The 18,180-nt window shown below is 57.2% G+C and overlaps 1 protein-coding gene across 2 annotated transcripts; it reads right to left on the bottom strand.

The window, feature by feature from the left end:
• C20H7orf57 (chromosome 20 C7orf57 homolog) lies at positions 1-17,318 on the bottom strand. 2 transcript variants are annotated; one of them, XM_062179011.1, is made up of 7 exons: positions 17,252-17,318; positions 13,785-13,970; positions 11,539-11,647; positions 10,305-10,461; positions 7,543-7,640; positions 6,325-6,518; positions 1-970 (listed from the first exon to the last, which is right to left on the bottom strand). In XM_062179011.1, the coding sequence occupies exons 1-7, from the start codon at positions 17,304-17,306 to the stop codon at positions 924-926; spliced, it is 846 nt and encodes a 281-aa protein (XP_062034995.1). In that variant the 5' UTR covers positions 17,307-17,318; the 3' UTR covers positions 1-923. The 2 variants fall into 2 exon arrangements, with proteins under 2 accessions (XP_062034995.1, XP_062034996.1); XM_062179012.1 differs by having other exon boundaries at positions 6,325-6,470.
• Between the last annotated feature and the right edge of the window lie 862 nt (positions 17,319-18,180).

Below are 18,180 nucleotides of genomic sequence, written 5' to 3'. Positions count from 1 at the left end.
TGGTTTAGTATTTTATTGACACTTGTGGCCATGCCAGTGCACGCCTTCCCCCACCGTGCGGTCAGGGTCGTCAGACAGCACAGACCTGTACGATCAGCCGAGCAGCTCATGTAAACCGCTGCTTGGAGCTGTGCATTCCAGGTGAGCGAGCGCATGATAAGTTTACTCTGGGAAAGAAGCTAAAATATCTGTGGCCTTATTGGCTTTCTGAAGACCTTCCTGCCGAAAATTGCTATTTGATTAATGAATTCGATGTACAAAATAGGAAGCTACAGGTCAATGCTTGTTACTCAGTAAAAGCAGCAAAATTTAAAGAATTCAGTCTGATTATTCAAAAGTTTGTGTCCAGCCTATCCCATTAAATATTAAAATTAAACTTTTATACTCATAGATATAAATGTTTTCTATTCGATGTTTAAAACTTTAAGGCATAAATAAAATATCTTTCTTAATATAAACTATATCACCATATTCTGGAATTTTTTTGTAACATGAAAATTATTTCTACAAATATTACAGGACCAGAGCACAGAAGAGGCTCACAGCTGGTCCCGTGAGTTTCCTGTTGGTGAGAGTCTAACAGGAAAGTCACCCAACAGTGATGTGCACAGGGGGCGGGGTAGGCTGATGACAAAGAGCAAGCAGCTGGTCCCCAGCCCCTGGGACATCACCAGGCCAGCAAGACGAGGGCTCCGGGGGCCTGGTTGTGTTTATGGGCCAAGTATTTAACATCCCAGGGAAACGCAAGAAATGTAACCCAACACTCGGACCATCTAAGGCACGTGGTCTCATGTCTGCTGCAGGACAGATTGTTCCGTGTGAATCCACGTCACTAGCACAGAGCGGGAGCCTGACGGGCAGCTGTAGCACAGCCGAGTCCTGGACAGCCGCCAGCGTCACCCTGAGCACACACCGCGTCAGGGCTATTTGAGCTCCACAGGAGTTGACGGAGACGGGGCTGCTCCTGGGCCTGCAAAGCAAACAAATGAACAGCAAAAGACGGCATTTTCGTAAATTAAAAAGCTTATGTACTGACTTTAAATAAGAAAAGGTGTGTATTTCTGTGCTTGTTCATACAGATTATTCCTGAAGTCCACTAAGAGCTGAACTCAGTGTCTCACTGAAAGGATCGTACACCAGGATCAAGTTGGGGGTGAGGACAGCGACCGTACATGTGATGCCCCACGTTAACAGGATGGACGACATGTCAACGCATGGGGAAAAAGCACTGGACAAAGTTAAACATTCTTCCGTGATAAAAACTCGATGAATGAGGAATAGAGGGAAGGTGCCTCGCCACAGAGGAGGCCACGTGACAAGCCCGTGGCTGGCATCGTACGCACGGGTGAGAAACTCAAAGCTTTTAATATCAAGGGAAAGACCACTTCTACTGCACATGGTCCCAGCCAGAAGCAATTAGGCAAGAAAAGAAAGAAAAATGATCCAACTTGGAAAGTAAGAAGTGAAATTATCTGGTGACAACATGATTTCATATGTAGAAGATGCTACAAATCCCACCAAAACACTGTTAGAACTAACAGTGTGGGATACGACATCAATATACAAAAACAAGTGGCATGCCATCCACTCGTAATGAACGGTCTGGAAACAGCCCTACCCTCAACATAATTAAAAGGCAAAAACAAAAAAATCTTAGGAGTAAATTTAACCAAAGAGGTAAAAGATCTGTACACAGAAAACCATAAAACATTGATAAAAGAAACTGAAGGCACGAATGGAATAATTATTAAAATCCCATACGATTCAAAAGTCTACAGGCTCGATGCAATCCTTACCAAAATTCCAATGACATTTTTAATAGAACCAAAAAAAAAAAAAATCCACAGATTCATAGGGAACCACAAAAGACGCCAAATAACTAAGGAAATCTCATGAAAGAGCAAAGTTGAAGGCTCCACACTATCTGATTTCAAAACACGTCACAAGGCTGGAGTCTTCAAAACAGCCTGGGCCTAAAAATGGAAACGCAGGTCAGCAGCGCAGGAGAGAGCCCAGAAATAAACGCACACAGCAGTGCACCTGGAGACGGCGGGGAAGGGGCAGTGGCTTCAGAGAGGTGTTGAAGAAATGGACATGAACACGCAGAAGAATGTGACCGCACAGAAAACTCACTGGGAGTGGACGACAGACTTAGCGAGACTCTCAGCTGTGCACCTGCGGAGACCCGGGTTGGGGGGCGCTCCCCAACACTGGCAGGGACAGTGACACCAACATGTGGACAGCAAGAGCCACAATGAATGAGCAGGTCTCCATGAAACAGGAAGGCTTCTGCACAGCGAGGTGAAGACAGTCCACGGCACAGAAGACATTTTGGAAACCATACATCTGATGAGGGGTTCATACCCAAAATACATAAGGAACTCAGACACCTCGGGAGCGAGTAAGCACACCCAACGGGGCGGGAGCGTGGAAGGGCATTTCTGGAGGTGCGGGGGAAAGGCAGCTCAGAATCCCGCTGTCAGAATGACTGACAGAGACAGACGAGAACAAGTGCGGGGGAGGATGTGGAGGACGGGGACCCCCTGCACACTGTTGGTGGGAACGGGAATTAGCGCAGCCATCGTGGGGAACAGTAGACGGCGGCCATGTGACCCAGCAACCCTGCTCCTGGGGGTCAGCACGCAGGACATGAAATCAGTACGTCACAGGGACGTCTGCACCCCATGGCACTGGAGCATCATTCACACTGGACAAGACATGGACCCAACCTCGCTGTCCACCAGTGGATGAAGGGATCAAGAAACGAGTATTCACACATGGCCTACAAGTCAGTCTTTAAAAAAAGATTTATTTATTTACTTGAAAGGCAGTGTTAACAGAGCGGCAGAGGCAGAGAAAGAGGTCTTTCATCTGCTGGTTCACTCCCCAAATGGCCACAACGGCCAGAGCTGCACCAATTCGAAGCCAGGAGCTTCTTCCAGGTCTCCCACAAGGGTGCAGGGGCCCACGGGCTTGGGCCATCTTCCACTGCTTTCCCAGGCCATAGCAGAGAGCTGGACTGGAAGAGGAGCAGCCTGGACTTGAACCAGTGCCCGTATGAGATGCCAGCACTGCAGGCAGTGGCTTCACCCACTATACCACAGCACCACCCGGCCTACAATTAAGTCTTTAAAAGAAGGACATCCTGGGGCCAGCACCGTGCCACGGTGGGTTAAGCCTCTGCCTGTGGCAGCAGCATCCCATATGGGCGCGCATGGAAGACCGACTGACCTCTCTCTCTCTCTCTGCCTTTGCCTCTGCAACTCCACCTTTGAGATAAATAAATAAATCTTTTTATGAAAAAGAACATTCTGTCATTTGCTACAACATAACAGGAGCGCGCAGGACACTATGCTGCATGGAAAAAATCCAGACATGGAAAGACACACAGCACGCGTGACCTTGCTCCTACGTGGAAGCCGAAAACATTGACCTCATGGAAGCTGAGAGGGGAATGGTGACGGTGACTGCCAGGGGCGGGGGGTCAGGGACTTGTGGGTCAACGGGTACGAAGTTCAGGCACAGCACAGCCATAGTTAGTGATCCTGTGCTGAGCACTTCAAAACGACTGGAGGAGGAGACTTGAAATATTCTCACCGCACAAAAAGGCTAAGTATGTGAGAGGCCAAGCCTGACTTAATCCCTCCACAATGCATGCAAGGACTCCACGGGAGGCCGGCGCTGTGACTGGCGGGTAAAGCTGCCACCTGTGACGTCGGCATCCCATGTGGACACTGGTTTGAGTCCCAGCTGCTCCACTTCCAATCCAGCTCCCTGCTATTGGGCCTGGGAAAGTAGCCGATGGCTCAAGTCCTTGGGCTCCTGCCACCCAAGTGGGAGACCCAGAGGAGGCTCCTGGCTCCTGGCTTCAGCCTGGCCCAGCCCCAGTCGTTGTGGCCATTTGGGGAGTGAACCAGCAGATGGAAGCTCTCTGTCTCTCCTTTCTCTCATAACTCTGCCTTTCAAATAAATAAAATAAATCTTTAAGAAAAATTAAACATGGATTTCAACATTTTTGGTACCAAAACAAATACATTTCAGTTCTGTTCTCCATGAACTTTAAAAAACTTTACTTGGTTATTTAAGATACAGAGAGACACAGAGAGAGCGAGAGCGAGAGAGCGAGCGAGCGCGCTCCCATATGCATGTCACTCTCTAAACCCCTGCAATGGCCTGCACTGGGCTGGAACCCAACCCAGGAGCCAGGAGCTAAGCCAGGTCTCCCACGTGGGTGGTGGGTGCCTCAGCTGCTGCCTTCCCAGGTGCACCAGCAGGGAGCTGGACCGGAGTTGCGGAGCAGCTGGAACTCAAACTGGCACGATGGTATGGGCTGCTGGCTTTGCAAGTGGCAGCTTACCCCCCTGCGCCACATCATCAGCCCTTCGTCCTGAACTTGGTGAAGCACCCCCGTGCATGCATGAGAACACCACGCTGTCCTCCAAGAATGTGTACAACTACTGCTTGTCAAAAGAAGAGGAGTCAACTAACAAACAAACAGGTGCGCGCGAGGGTTTCCAATTCTCTGTTCCATGACTTACACCCCATCCCTTAGGCACTGAGTGATAAAGCATCTGTGAGCTGGACAGTTTTCCCTCGTGTCCTCTGCCCACAAGGACACAGCAGTGTTGCTGTACTGATGTAGGTGGGCCCTTGTGGACTTCGGACGTCCCTAGAATCCCAGTGTGTTTCAAAGTGGGCCCAGCCCGGGCTTCGGCGTGAAGAGCGTTGTGGGCTGCCCAGGCTCTGTGGTCTCCTAGGAGACGCCTGTCCGTCTGATACAGGCCAGTCCTCTATGAATACTCACGTGGAGGAGACTGTGATAAAGAACACACACATCACTCGTTCCAGTTCACGGAATGGACCAAGTGTTAAAGTCATAATTACCTAAGGGATGAGTGATGAGTGTGTATTCCCTAAGACAAAAACAGTAAGTTTTTTTTTTTAAGATTTACCTATTTATTCGAAGGTCAGAGTTACAGAGAGAGGAGACAGACAGACAGACACACACACACACACACACAGTGCTTCCTTTTGCTGCTTTGCTCCCTAGATGGCCACAATGGCCAGGGCTGAGCCAGGCCAAAGCTAGGAGCCAGAAGCTTCTTCTGGGTCTCCCACGTGGATGGCAGGGGCCCACGCATTTGGGCCATCCTCCGCTGCTTTCCTGGGCCATCTGCAAGGAGCTGGATTGGAAGTGGAACAGTCGGGACTGGAACTGGTGCCCACATGGGATGCCAGTATCGCAGGCAACGGCTGTACCTGCTAGGGCACAGTGCCAGCCCCACAGCAGCCAGTCAGCAAGCACTGTTGGCATTTCCTAACAGCACGGAGCGTGAACTTGTGCCCTGGCTCCTCCAGCGGATGGAGAGAGATGGCCTGACGGTTACAGACCTTGCTCAGCGAGTACAGCACGGGGCTGTGGTGGACAGGCAAGCAGAGAGGTGCTTACCAAAGCCCACGCCAGCACTTCGACGCCCAGGGAGACAGAACATGCCTGCTTCCCCCCTTGAGTAACGTCCCAGGGCCGGTGCTGTGGCATCACAGGTTAAGCCATTTCCCACGACACAGGCATCCCATATGGGCACTGGTTTATGTCCTGGCTGCTCCACTTCCAATCCAGCTCCCTGCTAATGCACCTGGGAAAGCAGCAGAAGACGGCCCACGTGCTTGGGCCCCTGCACCCACGTGGGCACCCCTGATGGAGTTCCAGGCTCCTGACTTTGGCCTGGCGCAGCCCTGACCGTTGCAGTCATTTGGGGGAATGAATCAGCGGATGGAGGATCTCTCTCGCTCTCTGTAACTCTGTTTCAAATAATAAATAAATCTTTAAAAAAAAAAAAAGTTGCTCAGAGGCACAGTCACTGCTGTAGTGGGCAGAGCTGTGGAACGTGACCAAGGCCCTCCCCTCCACTAAGACAGACGCGCCCCAAGAAGCAACATCAGTGAGTCAGATGCAGCTCACACGTCCTGGCCACAGCGGAAGTTACTCTGAGTTTCACGACTGCAAGTCACAACTCATTTCCGGTTTCCTGAGGGTGTCCTTGGCACCTCGGAGGGGACCGCGCCTCATGCAGAGGTCAGCGATGCCTGGATTCGGGAGTCCCAGGCTCATTCTATTTGGGTTATTGTTTGTTCGGAGAATCCAGGAGACAGCCACACATAGGTGACCCGTGTGTGCACCTGTCACCTGCAGGCCTCTGTGGGCTTCACGGGGTTTTCAGATGATGGGTTTTTCACAGTCAGGTCCCTCCTGAGCTACACAGTGGGCTGCTCCCTGCCCCCGAGGCCACGGCCCAGGAGGCACAGCTTCAGGGTGCTCCTCACCTTCGCTCTCAGAGCCTGTGGGGGCCTCTGGCTCCTGGGGTGGCCCAGCGTCCTCGGGCCCTTGGGGTTCCTCCGGGGACGCCTTTGCTGTCCTCTTGTCCAGCTCAGCTCGCTGCTGCTGCAACCACTCATCCTTATAACCGTTGCTAATAAGTTTGGAAAAGTTTGTGGGTGAACTGGCTTTCTGGCCAGGCCTCAAAAAGAGAAAAAGTAATGTTAAACTTGAGTACAAAGGTTAATGTGATACGAACCAGAAACAGACGCTGTCCCGTGAGACGGGCATCCATCCCTGGAAACATCACGGAGCACTCTCACTCTCCCTCCTCGTCTCCATCTCCCTCCTCTCCTCCCCTCCTCCCTCCTACTCCCTTCTTCTTTTCCTCCCTCCCCTTTTTTGGCATAAGGAAGTGTTTTCCAAAGCACCCCTTGGACGGGGCAAGAGCCAGTTTCCAGCCTACTGTAGTGACGGCCAATCTCTCCTGATACTTCCAGTCAGTCCCCGGGAAGCCTCCTGCCGTGGGCACAAGCGCAGGCAGGGATGGGCCTCCGGACTGCGCGTGTGGAACCACAGGGCTCCTGGCCTAGTTCTCTCCTGTCCTTACTGAAGATATCTGGCCCCACTCTGTCTCTGCCGTTCCTGGCTTGGTGTTTGGTCACCAGCTGCCCCTGCTCAGCTTCTACCCCAGGGACACAGCCCGAGCTTTCGAGGCAGGCAGGTACCCAGTGCAGGGCCTGCGCCTGCCGACGCTCAGGTTTCCTACCCGTCAGTCACTCTGCTCCTGAGTCTGCTCCCAGTGGTCCACCAGCCTCCCCCGCCCCCCGAGTCTGAGCTCGGCGCCCTCATGGCATTTGTCACCCTGAAAGGTTAAATGACAGTTTGCAGAGCTAGGCGGTTCGTGACATTCATCCTGGCAGCAAACTGGATTCCAGGAAAGGAAAGAAGCACGGGAGGCCACGGGGACTCAATCCCCCCACCGCAGCGAGGTCACGAATGTCTAACATGCCTGCTGTCCAGCCCCAGGGCCGGCGCACTCACGTGGAGTGCAGGGACAACCGGCCCCACCCTCAGAGGTGACGTCGGGGGAGAGGGAGGTGGGGAAGGGACCAGAACACAGGCGAGCAGAGCAGGCCACCATGCCCTGTGCCGGGGCGGCAGGCAGTAGCTGCTGTCATGGCGCCCCTCCCCCCAGCCAGTGTCCACAGAGCTCGGGCACTTACATGGGAGGGAAGGACAGTCTGCTTCCTGTAGGGTCTTTGGGGCCAAGCGGTGTCCCCACTTTGCTGGGATTCTTGGAGTGAATGGCCGGCAGCTTCACCTGTGTGAGGGAGCACAACACCCGGTGCTGGACACAGACACACAGGAGGCAGATGTGGGGCGGGGCGTCCAGTGTCAGCGGTCAGGACGAGGTATGGTCCCACGTGGAGCTCAGCCCTCACATGCTATGTTAAGAGGTAGTGTTGGCTGGTGCCATGGCGCACTAGGTTAATCCTCCGCCTGCGGCACCGGCATCCCATGTGGGCTCCGAGTTCTAGTCCCGGTTGCTCCTCCTCCAGTCCAGCTCTCTGCTGTGGCCGGGGAGGGCAGTGGAGGATGGCCCAGGTGCTTGGGCTCCTGCACCCACATGGGAGACCAGAAAGAAACTCCTGGCTCCTGGCTTTGGATCGGCGCAGCTCCGGCCGTGGCGTCCATTTGGGGAGTGAACCAGAGGACGGAAGACCTTTCTCTCTGTCTCTCTCTCTCTCACTGTCTGTAACTCTACCTCTCAAATAAATACATAAATAAATAAATAATCTAAAAAAGAGGTAGTGTGCTCTGCACGGAAGCAACAAGGCCACCAGCTCAGGAGGAGGAACAAACTGACGACCGGTCCCGAAGCCCTGTTCCCACAGGGGCCTGCAGCCAAGGCTCCCAGCGGCCTTCGAAATGGACAAACACCAGGACCTGGAGCAACGCCGGTGCCTCTCAACAGAGGACTGCAGACACCATCGAACCCATCGCTCAGCAATACAGCGTGACGAGGTGCCGACACCTGCCACCAGCTTGGCCGGCTTGGGCATTCAAGATGCTAGGCGGTAGGAGCCAGACCCCGAGGGCTACGTGAGGCCCCGACTTGGTGGTCGGGAAAAGCAGAAACCACAAAGACTGCATCAGTGTCTGCAGGGCTGGCAGCGGGGAAGGGGCAGACGACACACAGGCCTGGCAAGGCAGGGTAAGGCCTGGTCGTGCACCTCGAGGGCTGCCGAAGCTCACGGGGCAGGGCTCTGCAAGTGAGCTTTACCGTCTGCAAGCGGAAGACAGAAAAACGAGACACAGCACACGAGATCCACGGAGCTGGAGGAAAAGGTGGAGGTTCCCAGGGGAACGTGAGCCTCCTCCAGGGTCGGGGCGGGGCGGTGGGCACTCAGACAGGTGGAGGAGCAGCCCCCACCACCCCGCCAGCTCGCGGCAGGGCTGCATAGATGCCCGGTGAGGGCTGGGGGCCAAGCATGCTGCTCATATCCACAGAAAGACACAGAGGGGCTTCTTCTCATGCCTGGATGGGGGACACAGGGCCTGGGGGTGGGCGTGGTTCCTCAATAGGAGGCAAGAAGGGGTGTGGAGCCTGCTTGGGTGGGGGCTGCATTTCAGGAGCAGGGAAAGTCAAGAGCGGCCCCTGGGCAGGGTTGCTGAGATGTCTGATGGGAGGTCCTCCCCATCTTCTTACCCCTATTGAGGAACCACAGCCAGGCTGCCACGGGCACCACAGAGGCCTGGGCACTGCCCTCTGGTCTTCGTTCTTGGAACACTGGGATTTGTGCGTTGAAATGAGGAAAACCACGTTAAAAGCTACAGCAGCGTTTGGACAATCCAGGGCCAGTGCTGTGGCATAGCGGGTAAAACAGCCACCTGCAGTGCCAGCATCCACTATGAGTGCTGCCCTTCTGATCCAGTTCCCTGCTAATGGCCTGGGAAAAGCAGCGGAAGATGGCCCAAGTGCTTGGGCTCCTGCTATCCACCTGGGAAACCTGGATGGAGGTGGTAAAGCCACCACCTGCAGGGCCGGCATCCCATGTGGGCACTGGTTCGAGTCCTGGCTGCTCCACTTACCATCCAGTTCCTGCAAATGCGCCTAGGAAAGCAGTAGAAGATGGCCCCTGCACCCATGTGGGAGACCCAGAAGAAACTCCTGGCTCCTGGCATCAGATTGGCACAGCTCCGGCCGCTGTGGCCATCTGGGGAGTGAACCAGTGAATGGAAGACCTCTCTCTCTCTCTCTGCCTCTGCCTCTCTGTAACTCTGCTTTCAAATAAATAAATAAATCTAAAAAAAAAAAAAAAAGTGCTATGCCAGTTTCCCCCACAGAAGCACTGGGGGTTCTCTGGAAAGGGCGTTTGGCCTAGGGGCTAAGGTGCTGCGGCACGTGCTTGCATCCCACCCCCAAACTCAGCTCCACCCAGAATCCAGCTGCCTGCTGGTGCCCACCCTGAGAGGCAGCTGTGACGGCTCAAGTAGTTGGGTCCCGGCCACCCACGTGGGAGACCTGGATGGAGTTCTAGAATCTTGGCTTTGGCCTGGCCCAGCCCTGGTCACGGCAGGCACGGCACGGCGTGGCCTGGCCCCGCCCTGGTCACGGCAGGCACGGCACGGCGTGGCCTGGCCCAGCCCTGGTCACGGCAGGCACGGCACGGCGTGGCCTGGCCCAGCCCTGGTCACGGCAGGCACGGCACGGCCAGCAGATGGTGGTTCTGTCTCTGCTTCTCAAATAAATAACAAACATTTTAAAAGAATAAAACAAAAATCACTTAGTAGAAACTGTGTGACCTATGACATCAACATTCACAGAAACAGACAATAGAATGGCAGCAGCTTGGTCCTTGCTGGCTCCACCCACCAGCGTGTGCCAGGGAGACAAGGACATTGTGGCCAGCAGCTGCCAGGCACGCCCCTTCAAGGAGCAGGGGGTGGAGACGCACATCCGTCTACAGGAGGCCTTTGTCACCTTTTTTTTAGTCTTTTCAAGCTCCTCCGCCTCTCTCTGCCAGACGGTTTTCATGTCGAAGTCGAAGGGCCCCCTCCTGGATTCATAGCTGCCGTTGGACTGGTCGGGGTGAAATTCTTCGTAAACCATGTAGTCGGGCATGGAGACGACAGGCACCCTGCAGGGGCACAGGGTCAGGGGAGCTGGTGCTGCCCCACCTCCCTGTGCCCCCCCATCTCTTTCGCATAAGCACCAGTCTGCCTCTGAGAAGACTGGGGGGGGGGGACCTCCCAGACCCTGCAGAGCAAAAAGCCCCACCCTTCTCCAGGACCCCCAGGGTCTCCAGGCAGTGGCGTGGGGGGCGCATTTATAGGACACATCAATGACGCCCTGAAAGTATCAGAACACTCCTACACACTGGCCCTTTAAAATCATAAAACCCCTTCTGTTTTCTGCTGGGGGTGGGGGGTGGGATCTGCACCTGCAGGAACAGGAGGGCCACCCACCATCCTCCCCACCCCATGGCCACCCACCATCCTCCCCACCCCATGGCCACCCACCATCCTCCCCACCCCATGGCCACCCACCATCCTCCCCACCCCATGGCCACCCACCATCCTCCCCACCCCATGGCCACCCACCATCCTCCCCACCCCATGGCCACCCACCATCCTCCCCACCCCATGGCCACCCACCATCCTCCCCACCCCATGGCCACCCACCATCCTCCCCACCCCATGGCCACCCACCATCCTCCCCACCCCATGGCCACCCACCATCCTCCCCACCCCATGGCCACCCACCATCCTCCCCACCCCATGGCCACCCACCATCCTCCCCACCCCATGGCCACCCACCATCCTCCCCACCCCATGGCCACCCACCATCCTCCCCACCCCATGGCTCCCTGCTCTGCCTTATTCCAAATTGAGGCCGAGGAGGTCAGAGCCGAGCCGTGTCGGTACAGCACGGGGGTTATTGGCTTCTCAAACTGGAGAGAACCAGAACCCCAAAGACAAAAGCGGCGCTGGGACTGAGCAGCACCTGCGGCCACGGCCACGGCCACAGCCATGACGCCTCTAGAGTCCAGGCAAAGGGACAGGAAGGGCCCAGAGGGGCGACCTGGAAGTTGTGGACGTTTCCTACCCTGTGGGCAGCCGGGCAGGGTTAGGGTCTCCCGTGTTCCTGGCTGTGCCTGGAGCCACTCCCTTCTCCTCTAACAATAAAGGAGAGAGGGCAGGCTGGGGACACTCACGCGCGCTGCAGGGCCGTGGGCGGCTTGCTGTGGTGGATGTACCAGTCGGGCAGGGAGTAGGCCACGGGCGAGCCCGCCGAGGACACAGCGGCGAAGTGCTTCAGCAGATCTCAAACAAAGACACAGGACTGAGGGGGCGGCCCGGCTCTCCCCAGTCTCCTCCTGGCTCCCCCAGCCCCACCTCACTCACAGACCACCCCCACCCGGACCCTGTGCGTCGGGGGCCTTGGAGCAGGGCAGCCCTGCACTCTGCACTGCCCCCCCACCCCAGCTCCCTCTAGGTCCTTCTCAGAGCCAGGGACAGGCGGCCTGTCCCTCTCTGCTGCTGTGGGGCACCTGACCACCGTGCCTGACCACAGCCATCTCTGGGTGGAGCGCCCACCTGCTGGCTCTCAAGCTCTGCCCCTCCCTCCTCTGCTGGCCAAAGGCAGGGAGTGGGGAGGGTGCTCCTGCCTGCCTGCCAATACGGACAGCAAATGGACAAGGATCCCCCGGGGCAGCAGCAGGCAACGACCTGATGTCCTGGTCAGTGGCCATCTGAAGGAATGCTCCCATCTCCATCCCTGGCTTCGTAAAACCCTCTCATTGCTACGCATTCCGGACTTATTCTTCTGGGCCCTCCACCTAGGATCCATTCACAGACCTGCAGCTGCCTCACCCCCTCGCCCTGCCCCCCACAGTGGCTGTGCAGGCAGGACCCCCGGGCCACCAATCAAATGGTCTGGTCCAGGCTTCTTTCTCTTTTAAAGATTTATTTTATTTACTCGAAAGGCAGAGTGACACACAGAGGACGACACAAGAAGAAAGACTTCCTTCAGCCACTGGATGACGCCCCCATGTCCAAAATGACCGCAGCTGGGCCAGGCCGTGGGCAGCAGCCTGGAACTCCACCTGGGGCTCCCAGGTGGACACGGGGACCCAGGCACTTGGGCCGTCCTCCGCGGCTTTCCCAGGCACACTGGCAGGGAGCCAGATGGGACGTGGAGCAGCTCAGCGCTGGCCCTGGCCCCAGTCTGAGCTTTTTAACATCAAGGACGCTAGAGGTGCGGCTGTTTGACTTCCCATTCCCCGTGGCCTTCTCCACTGGGGTAATGGTAGCCGGAGGGGAAAAGCGGCAAACAGCTTCCATCTGTGTCACTCACCCCAGAGAGCGAGGCGTCTGAGGTGTGGTCCCTCAGTCTCTGCTGTGGTTCCCATGGGACTCCATGCGCCTTGGTTTTTAGCACAACAGCATTCCTTAACCCAGCCATGTATAAAAGCCGATCTTCATCCGGGCAGCACTGCGACCCAGCGGGTGAGGCTGCCGCCCGGGACAGATGCTGGTCCCAGCCCCTGCTACCCTGTGCTTCTGCTCCAGCTTCCTGCTGTCCTGGGAGACAGCAGATGATGGCTGATGATGGCGCAAGTGCTTGGGCCTGTGCCACCCACGTGGGAGACCACATGGGGCTCCTGGTTCCAGCCTGGCCCAGCTCCTTTACAGGCATTTGGGAAGTGAACCAGCAGCTGTAAAATATATATCTCTCTCTCTCTCTGCCTTTCAGATAAATTCATCTGTTTTTAAAAATGTGGGTTTGGGCCAGTGCTGTGGCGTAGCGGGTAAAGCTGCCTCCTGCAGTGCCTGCATCCCATATGGGCACCGGTTGGAGTCCCGGCTGTTCAACTTCCGATCTAGCTCTGTGCTATGGCCTAGGAAAGCAGTAGAGGACGGCCCAAATCCTTGGGCCCCTGCACCCACGTGGGAGACCTGGAAGAAGCTCCTGGCTCCTGGCTTCAGATCGGTGCAGCTCTAGCCATTGTGGCCAACTGGGGAGTGAACCAGTGGGTGGAAGACCTGCCTGTCTCTCTCTCTCTCTCTCTCTCTCTCTCTCTCTGCCTCTCCTTCTCTCTGTGTGTAACTTTGACTTTCAAATAAATAAATAAATCTTTTTAAAAAAAAGTTCTTAAAAAAAAGGTGTGGGTCTCCATCAACATCAATGATCTTTATTTCAAACACAAAGCACAGGGGGACATGAGAGTACACAGGAAGGGTCAGGAACTGGGTTCCCCTCCCCCCAAACAAGCACTTTAAGGTGCAAAGAAAGCAGGCGCCCCACCACCACCGCCGCCGCCAGGGGAGCGAATCGCTGGCGGGAAGTGCCTGCACAGTCTGCTCACCCCGCACGTCACACACCTCCCACCTCGGCTCAGTCCAGGGGCCTGGCACAAAACCGGAGGTTTTTACAGAACAGGCGCCCCACCCCACTCACCAGGCCTGCCGCCCTGCTTGGCCAGCTTCACGTACTCCGAGTCGGTTTCCTTGATCCAGTACCTCCGAGCCCCGGGCAGGCTGCTGCTGGGAGAGTCCCCCAGGTCGCTGAGCCCCGGGATCTGGGACGCAGGGGGAGCATCCACAGGCTTCTCGGAGCGCTTGGCAGGCAGGTGGTAGTACCAGTCTGCACGGGAGGGGGCGGGGGGCCGGGGCACCTGCGTCAGGGCAGGACTGCAGTGACAGGGCCAGGGCAGCACACGCCACCAAGCAGGGAAGGAGCTGCCCTCCTGGGAGCCCTGCCCAAGGGCCCCTGCCGCCAGCCTCTGCTCCAGGGTGTACCCAGTGCCAGCGGGAGGGAAAGCCCCCGTCCCCTGCTCCCTGTCTCCTCCCCAGCAGGAAGCGAGGGCCCGGCCTCTTGCCCCAGGGTTAGCTTCCCAAGGAGGCATCGCAGCCCTGTAGGTCTGTCTCTCAATCCTCCACAGAACAATGACCTGGCTGTGTACCTGGTAACACTGGGGAACACACGAGTACCATCCTGAAACATCCCAAACCACTTAGGATACGCGGCTGCAAGAAGTTCATGAGAAACAGACATGAAAGATGAGTTTATGTTGGCGCAAAACCACTCTGAAGGCCATGCATAGCCCCCGCCTAACACACACTTCTCCCGGCCTCTTGGAAGCCTCTCGTACCCTAGGCAAACCCATGGAATCTCCGCGTTCAACGTCCTGAAGTAGATTCTCTCGGAAGCAGCAGCCAGGTGGAACGTGTTCACGTTTCACAAGCGCGGGAAGAGCAGGCCCCGCACAGCCGTGCTGGAGCCACCGCACCTGCCTCCTGGAGCTGCTGAGACCCTGCCCACGTGAGCCGCCTGGGCACTTGTGGCCACTGGGCAGTGAACAGCACCGGAGGCCAGAGGGTACCCTGCCTCCTGGAGCTGCTGAGACCCTGCCCACGTGAGCCGCCTGGGCACTTGTGGCCACTGGGCAGCGAACAGCACCGGAGGCCAGAGGGTACTTTAGAGACGGGGACAGGAAGGGGAAACCTGCTCAGGCCAGAGAGCCCCCAGGTGCCGGGGTCGGGCTCCCTGGGGAGAGACGGGGAGGAAACACGTGAGTGTGAGCTGTGTGGGTGCAACAGGACAGGGAAGGACCAAGGGGAGCGAAATGAAGGGGAGCTCACCCCTCCCCCTCCTTCCCGTGACACCACCAGCCCAGCACAGACGGGGCCATGGACGGACAGCTGGGCTGGGCTGGGCCTGGCAAAGCCACGTGGCTCCGCGGCCTGGAGCTGAGGGCATCTGAGGGACCTAGGAGTCTCCCTGGAGACGGCGAGTCCCAGCTCAGGGAGCTTCTGCCAGGAGCTGGCAGAACCCCGGGGACCTGGAGCTGTGTTTGTGCTTTTCATGGCCCTACAGGGAGAAGAGATCTGGGGGCACCTGAACTTGAGCTGCTTACACAACTCTGCATCAAAAACGCATCGCCCAAGTGCCCAAGTGCAGGAGAAGAATCCCCTGGCTGAGGAAAGCTTGGGAAACATGCAAAACACACAAAACGCTGTTCACGTGGCACACGTGGCTTAGAGTCCTTCACTGAGCTGATCAGGACACACCGTCACAACCTGTGGCTTTCAGGATCTTGCACAAGGCCCTGTTCACTCGGGTGTGGGGGCGAGCTGCACGTGACAAGCTGGCTGAGCTATGGTACCCAGAGCTTGGCCACACATGATTCTAGTTGTTTCTGTGAATCAAATGAGAATAGCATTTAAATCTGTGGACTTTTAAGGGAGGTGGTGGGTCTCGTCCCAGTTAGAGGAAGGGCCGAGAGAAAAGGCCGAGGACCCCCGGGGAAGAGGGACTCTGCCTCCAGGCGGCCTTGGCCCGAGTTGCAGCACCGGCTCTTCCACAGTCCCCAGCCACCAGCTGGCTGCAGATCTCACAGTGGCGGCCCCACAGTCATGGGAGCCAGCTGTTTACATTTCTGTCTATGTATAGGGGGAGTTCAGAAAGTTCCCGGAATATGCATGCCAGGGAAAAAAACTGTGCATGGATTTCAAAGTGTTTTGCACCAAGATAAGCTGGTCTTGTACTGCGAGCTTTCTGAAGGGCCCTCACACAGATACGGCAGTCACCCTGGAGAACGCCGAGTGATCCATCAGACCGCAGGAAAAACGCCCGGAGTCAGTCTTCCCCAGGAACACACGAACAAGGAGTAACTCCTCCTACACTAACGGCTTGGGCATCCCCTCTGCACCCAGAACGCAAGGTTCACCTCACAAACATGAGCGATGTTCAGGTGGGAAACCTAACCACCTAGAGCAGTAATCAGCTGAACCAACTCCAGCTGGTTTTGAAAGGGACAAAGATGGAGAAGTTTCAACAACTGCACAAGAGTCAGCTTAAAAATTAAGAAGAAGAGTTGAGCATCTTCACCCTCGGATCCTGCTCGGGATCTCTCAGAGGGAAGGCTTTCTCTCCTGCTGTATTTTTCCTGTGCTGCGCACTAATTAGTCCGCAGAGAATCGCGTTTCTTCCACCTTCTTCTCATTACTGGAAGCTCTGGGCAGGCGGACTGCTACCTGGCGGGTCACTGAGAGCCATGTGCAAAGGAGAAGGGCAGGGAGCCAGGGCTCAGGCCACCAGCACCAGTGCTCGCTGTCCTCGCTGTGTGCACAGCACACAGAGGGCTAAAGGTGAGTGCCTGTGTGGCAGGTGCGACAGCCGTCCCTAACTCTGGTCTGCTGGGGATCTGTGCTCTTATTTATCACTGAGAGCGGCACCAGCCCCCTTCTGGCCTCTGAGCCACAGGCAGAGGCGGGCAAACCCACAGGCCCACAGGGGCACAGGCTCCGGCAGGCATCTCAGCATGGGCTGCGGGGCCACCTGCTGTGTGTGTGACCCTGGGCCACTGATGCCAAACTCCACAGGCCTCAACTTCCTTGTCCTCAAAACAGGGCTGGCGTGAGGTTAGAGGAGAGCAGTGCCCGGCCTCGCTGGTGTCCACTGGTATCATCCAGACACGACCTCTCCCTGCGGCTCCAGAGCCCAGGGCGGGAGAAAGGGAACTGGCCCAGCACTGCCATGGTGCCACCAGCGGTGGTGACAGTGTGTGTGTGGGGGGGGGGGGTGCACAGCTGCTTTCAATTCTGAGCTGACAGGGCTCCAGGCCCCCACTTCTCGCCAGCCAGCGCCCTACGGGCTGCAGGAGGGAACTTCAAGCAAGGCACAGAGAGCAGCATCGAGAGGCGGCCTCCCTCCCTGCTAGCTAAGCAGCTGGGAGCCTCCTGGCCCCAACCACCACAGGCAGGGAACGCTTTCAACTTGGCTGCCGGTCACCCTGGGAGCAAGAGCCAGGCAGTCAACCAAACACCTGGGACGCTCCTAAGTCACCACTCAGCAACAGGTGCAGGCCTGGGTGGGATTCAACGGTTACAAAGAACAAGGGAAGCGACCCCAGCCCCACTCACCGCAGGGGGCATAGCGCTGCCCCGGGCCCTGCACCTCCTTGCTGGCGTTCCTCATGGTGCGGGTCACAGGGCGCAGCCGGCCTGGCCCGCCTGGAGCTGCAGCTGCCAAGGCAAAGTCCACATGCCCTGCTCGGTCTGGGGTGCTGCCTCCAGCCCGCACCCAGCAGGCGCACGTCCGTGCAGGGAGAACGAAGGGACATGTGCACGTCGGGGACACGGCAGGAACTTATCCACTCCAGGTGCCCAGCAAGGCCACCAACAAGCAGAGCACACAGCAGGGCACAACCATGTCGGGGTATACAGCAGGGGCACAAGCACACAGTAGGGCACATCCACGTCGGGGACACAGCGGGGGCACATGACAGCGTGAACACAGCAGGGCTCGGTCCACGTCAGATATACAGCAGGGGTCGGGCCATGTCAGGTACGCAGCAGGGGTCGGTCCATGTCAGGGTAAACAGCAGGGCACAACCATGTCGGGGTATACAGCAGGGACACAAGCACACAGTAGGGCACATCCACGTCAGGGACACAGCGGGGGCACATGACAGCGTGTACACAGCAGGGGTCGGTCCACGTCGGGGACGCAGCGGGGGCACAAGCACGCAGCAGGGGTTGGTCCACGCCGCGTACACAGCAGGCATACACAGCAGGTAATCGAAGGCGGAGGGACTCGGACCTGCTCCGAGGCACTGCCCTGGGTCCGCCCCGTGCGCACCCGTCCCGCTGACGGGGTTGACCCCGGTCACCCGGCCGCCCGGCCGCCCGACTCACCCGCTAGCCCAGGGTCTCAGTGGTCGCCGCCACTGCGCGGCGCGGCGGCCGGAGTTTGGACACCGCGGGCGGGTCGGGACCAACCCCAGACGCCCAGCGCGGCGCGGAACCACAACAGCGCCGCGTCGCCAGGGCAACGGCCGGCGGCCAACCGG

This window comes from Lepus europaeus, chromosome 20 (assembly GCF_033115175.1).
Source record: "Lepus europaeus isolate LE1 chromosome 20, mLepTim1.pri, whole genome shotgun sequence".
Taxonomy (NCBI): domain Eukaryota; kingdom Metazoa; phylum Chordata; class Mammalia; order Lagomorpha; family Leporidae; genus Lepus; species Lepus europaeus.
Note: the sequence above shows the minus strand (reverse complement) of the source record. Positions and strands in the feature narration are given on the sequence as shown.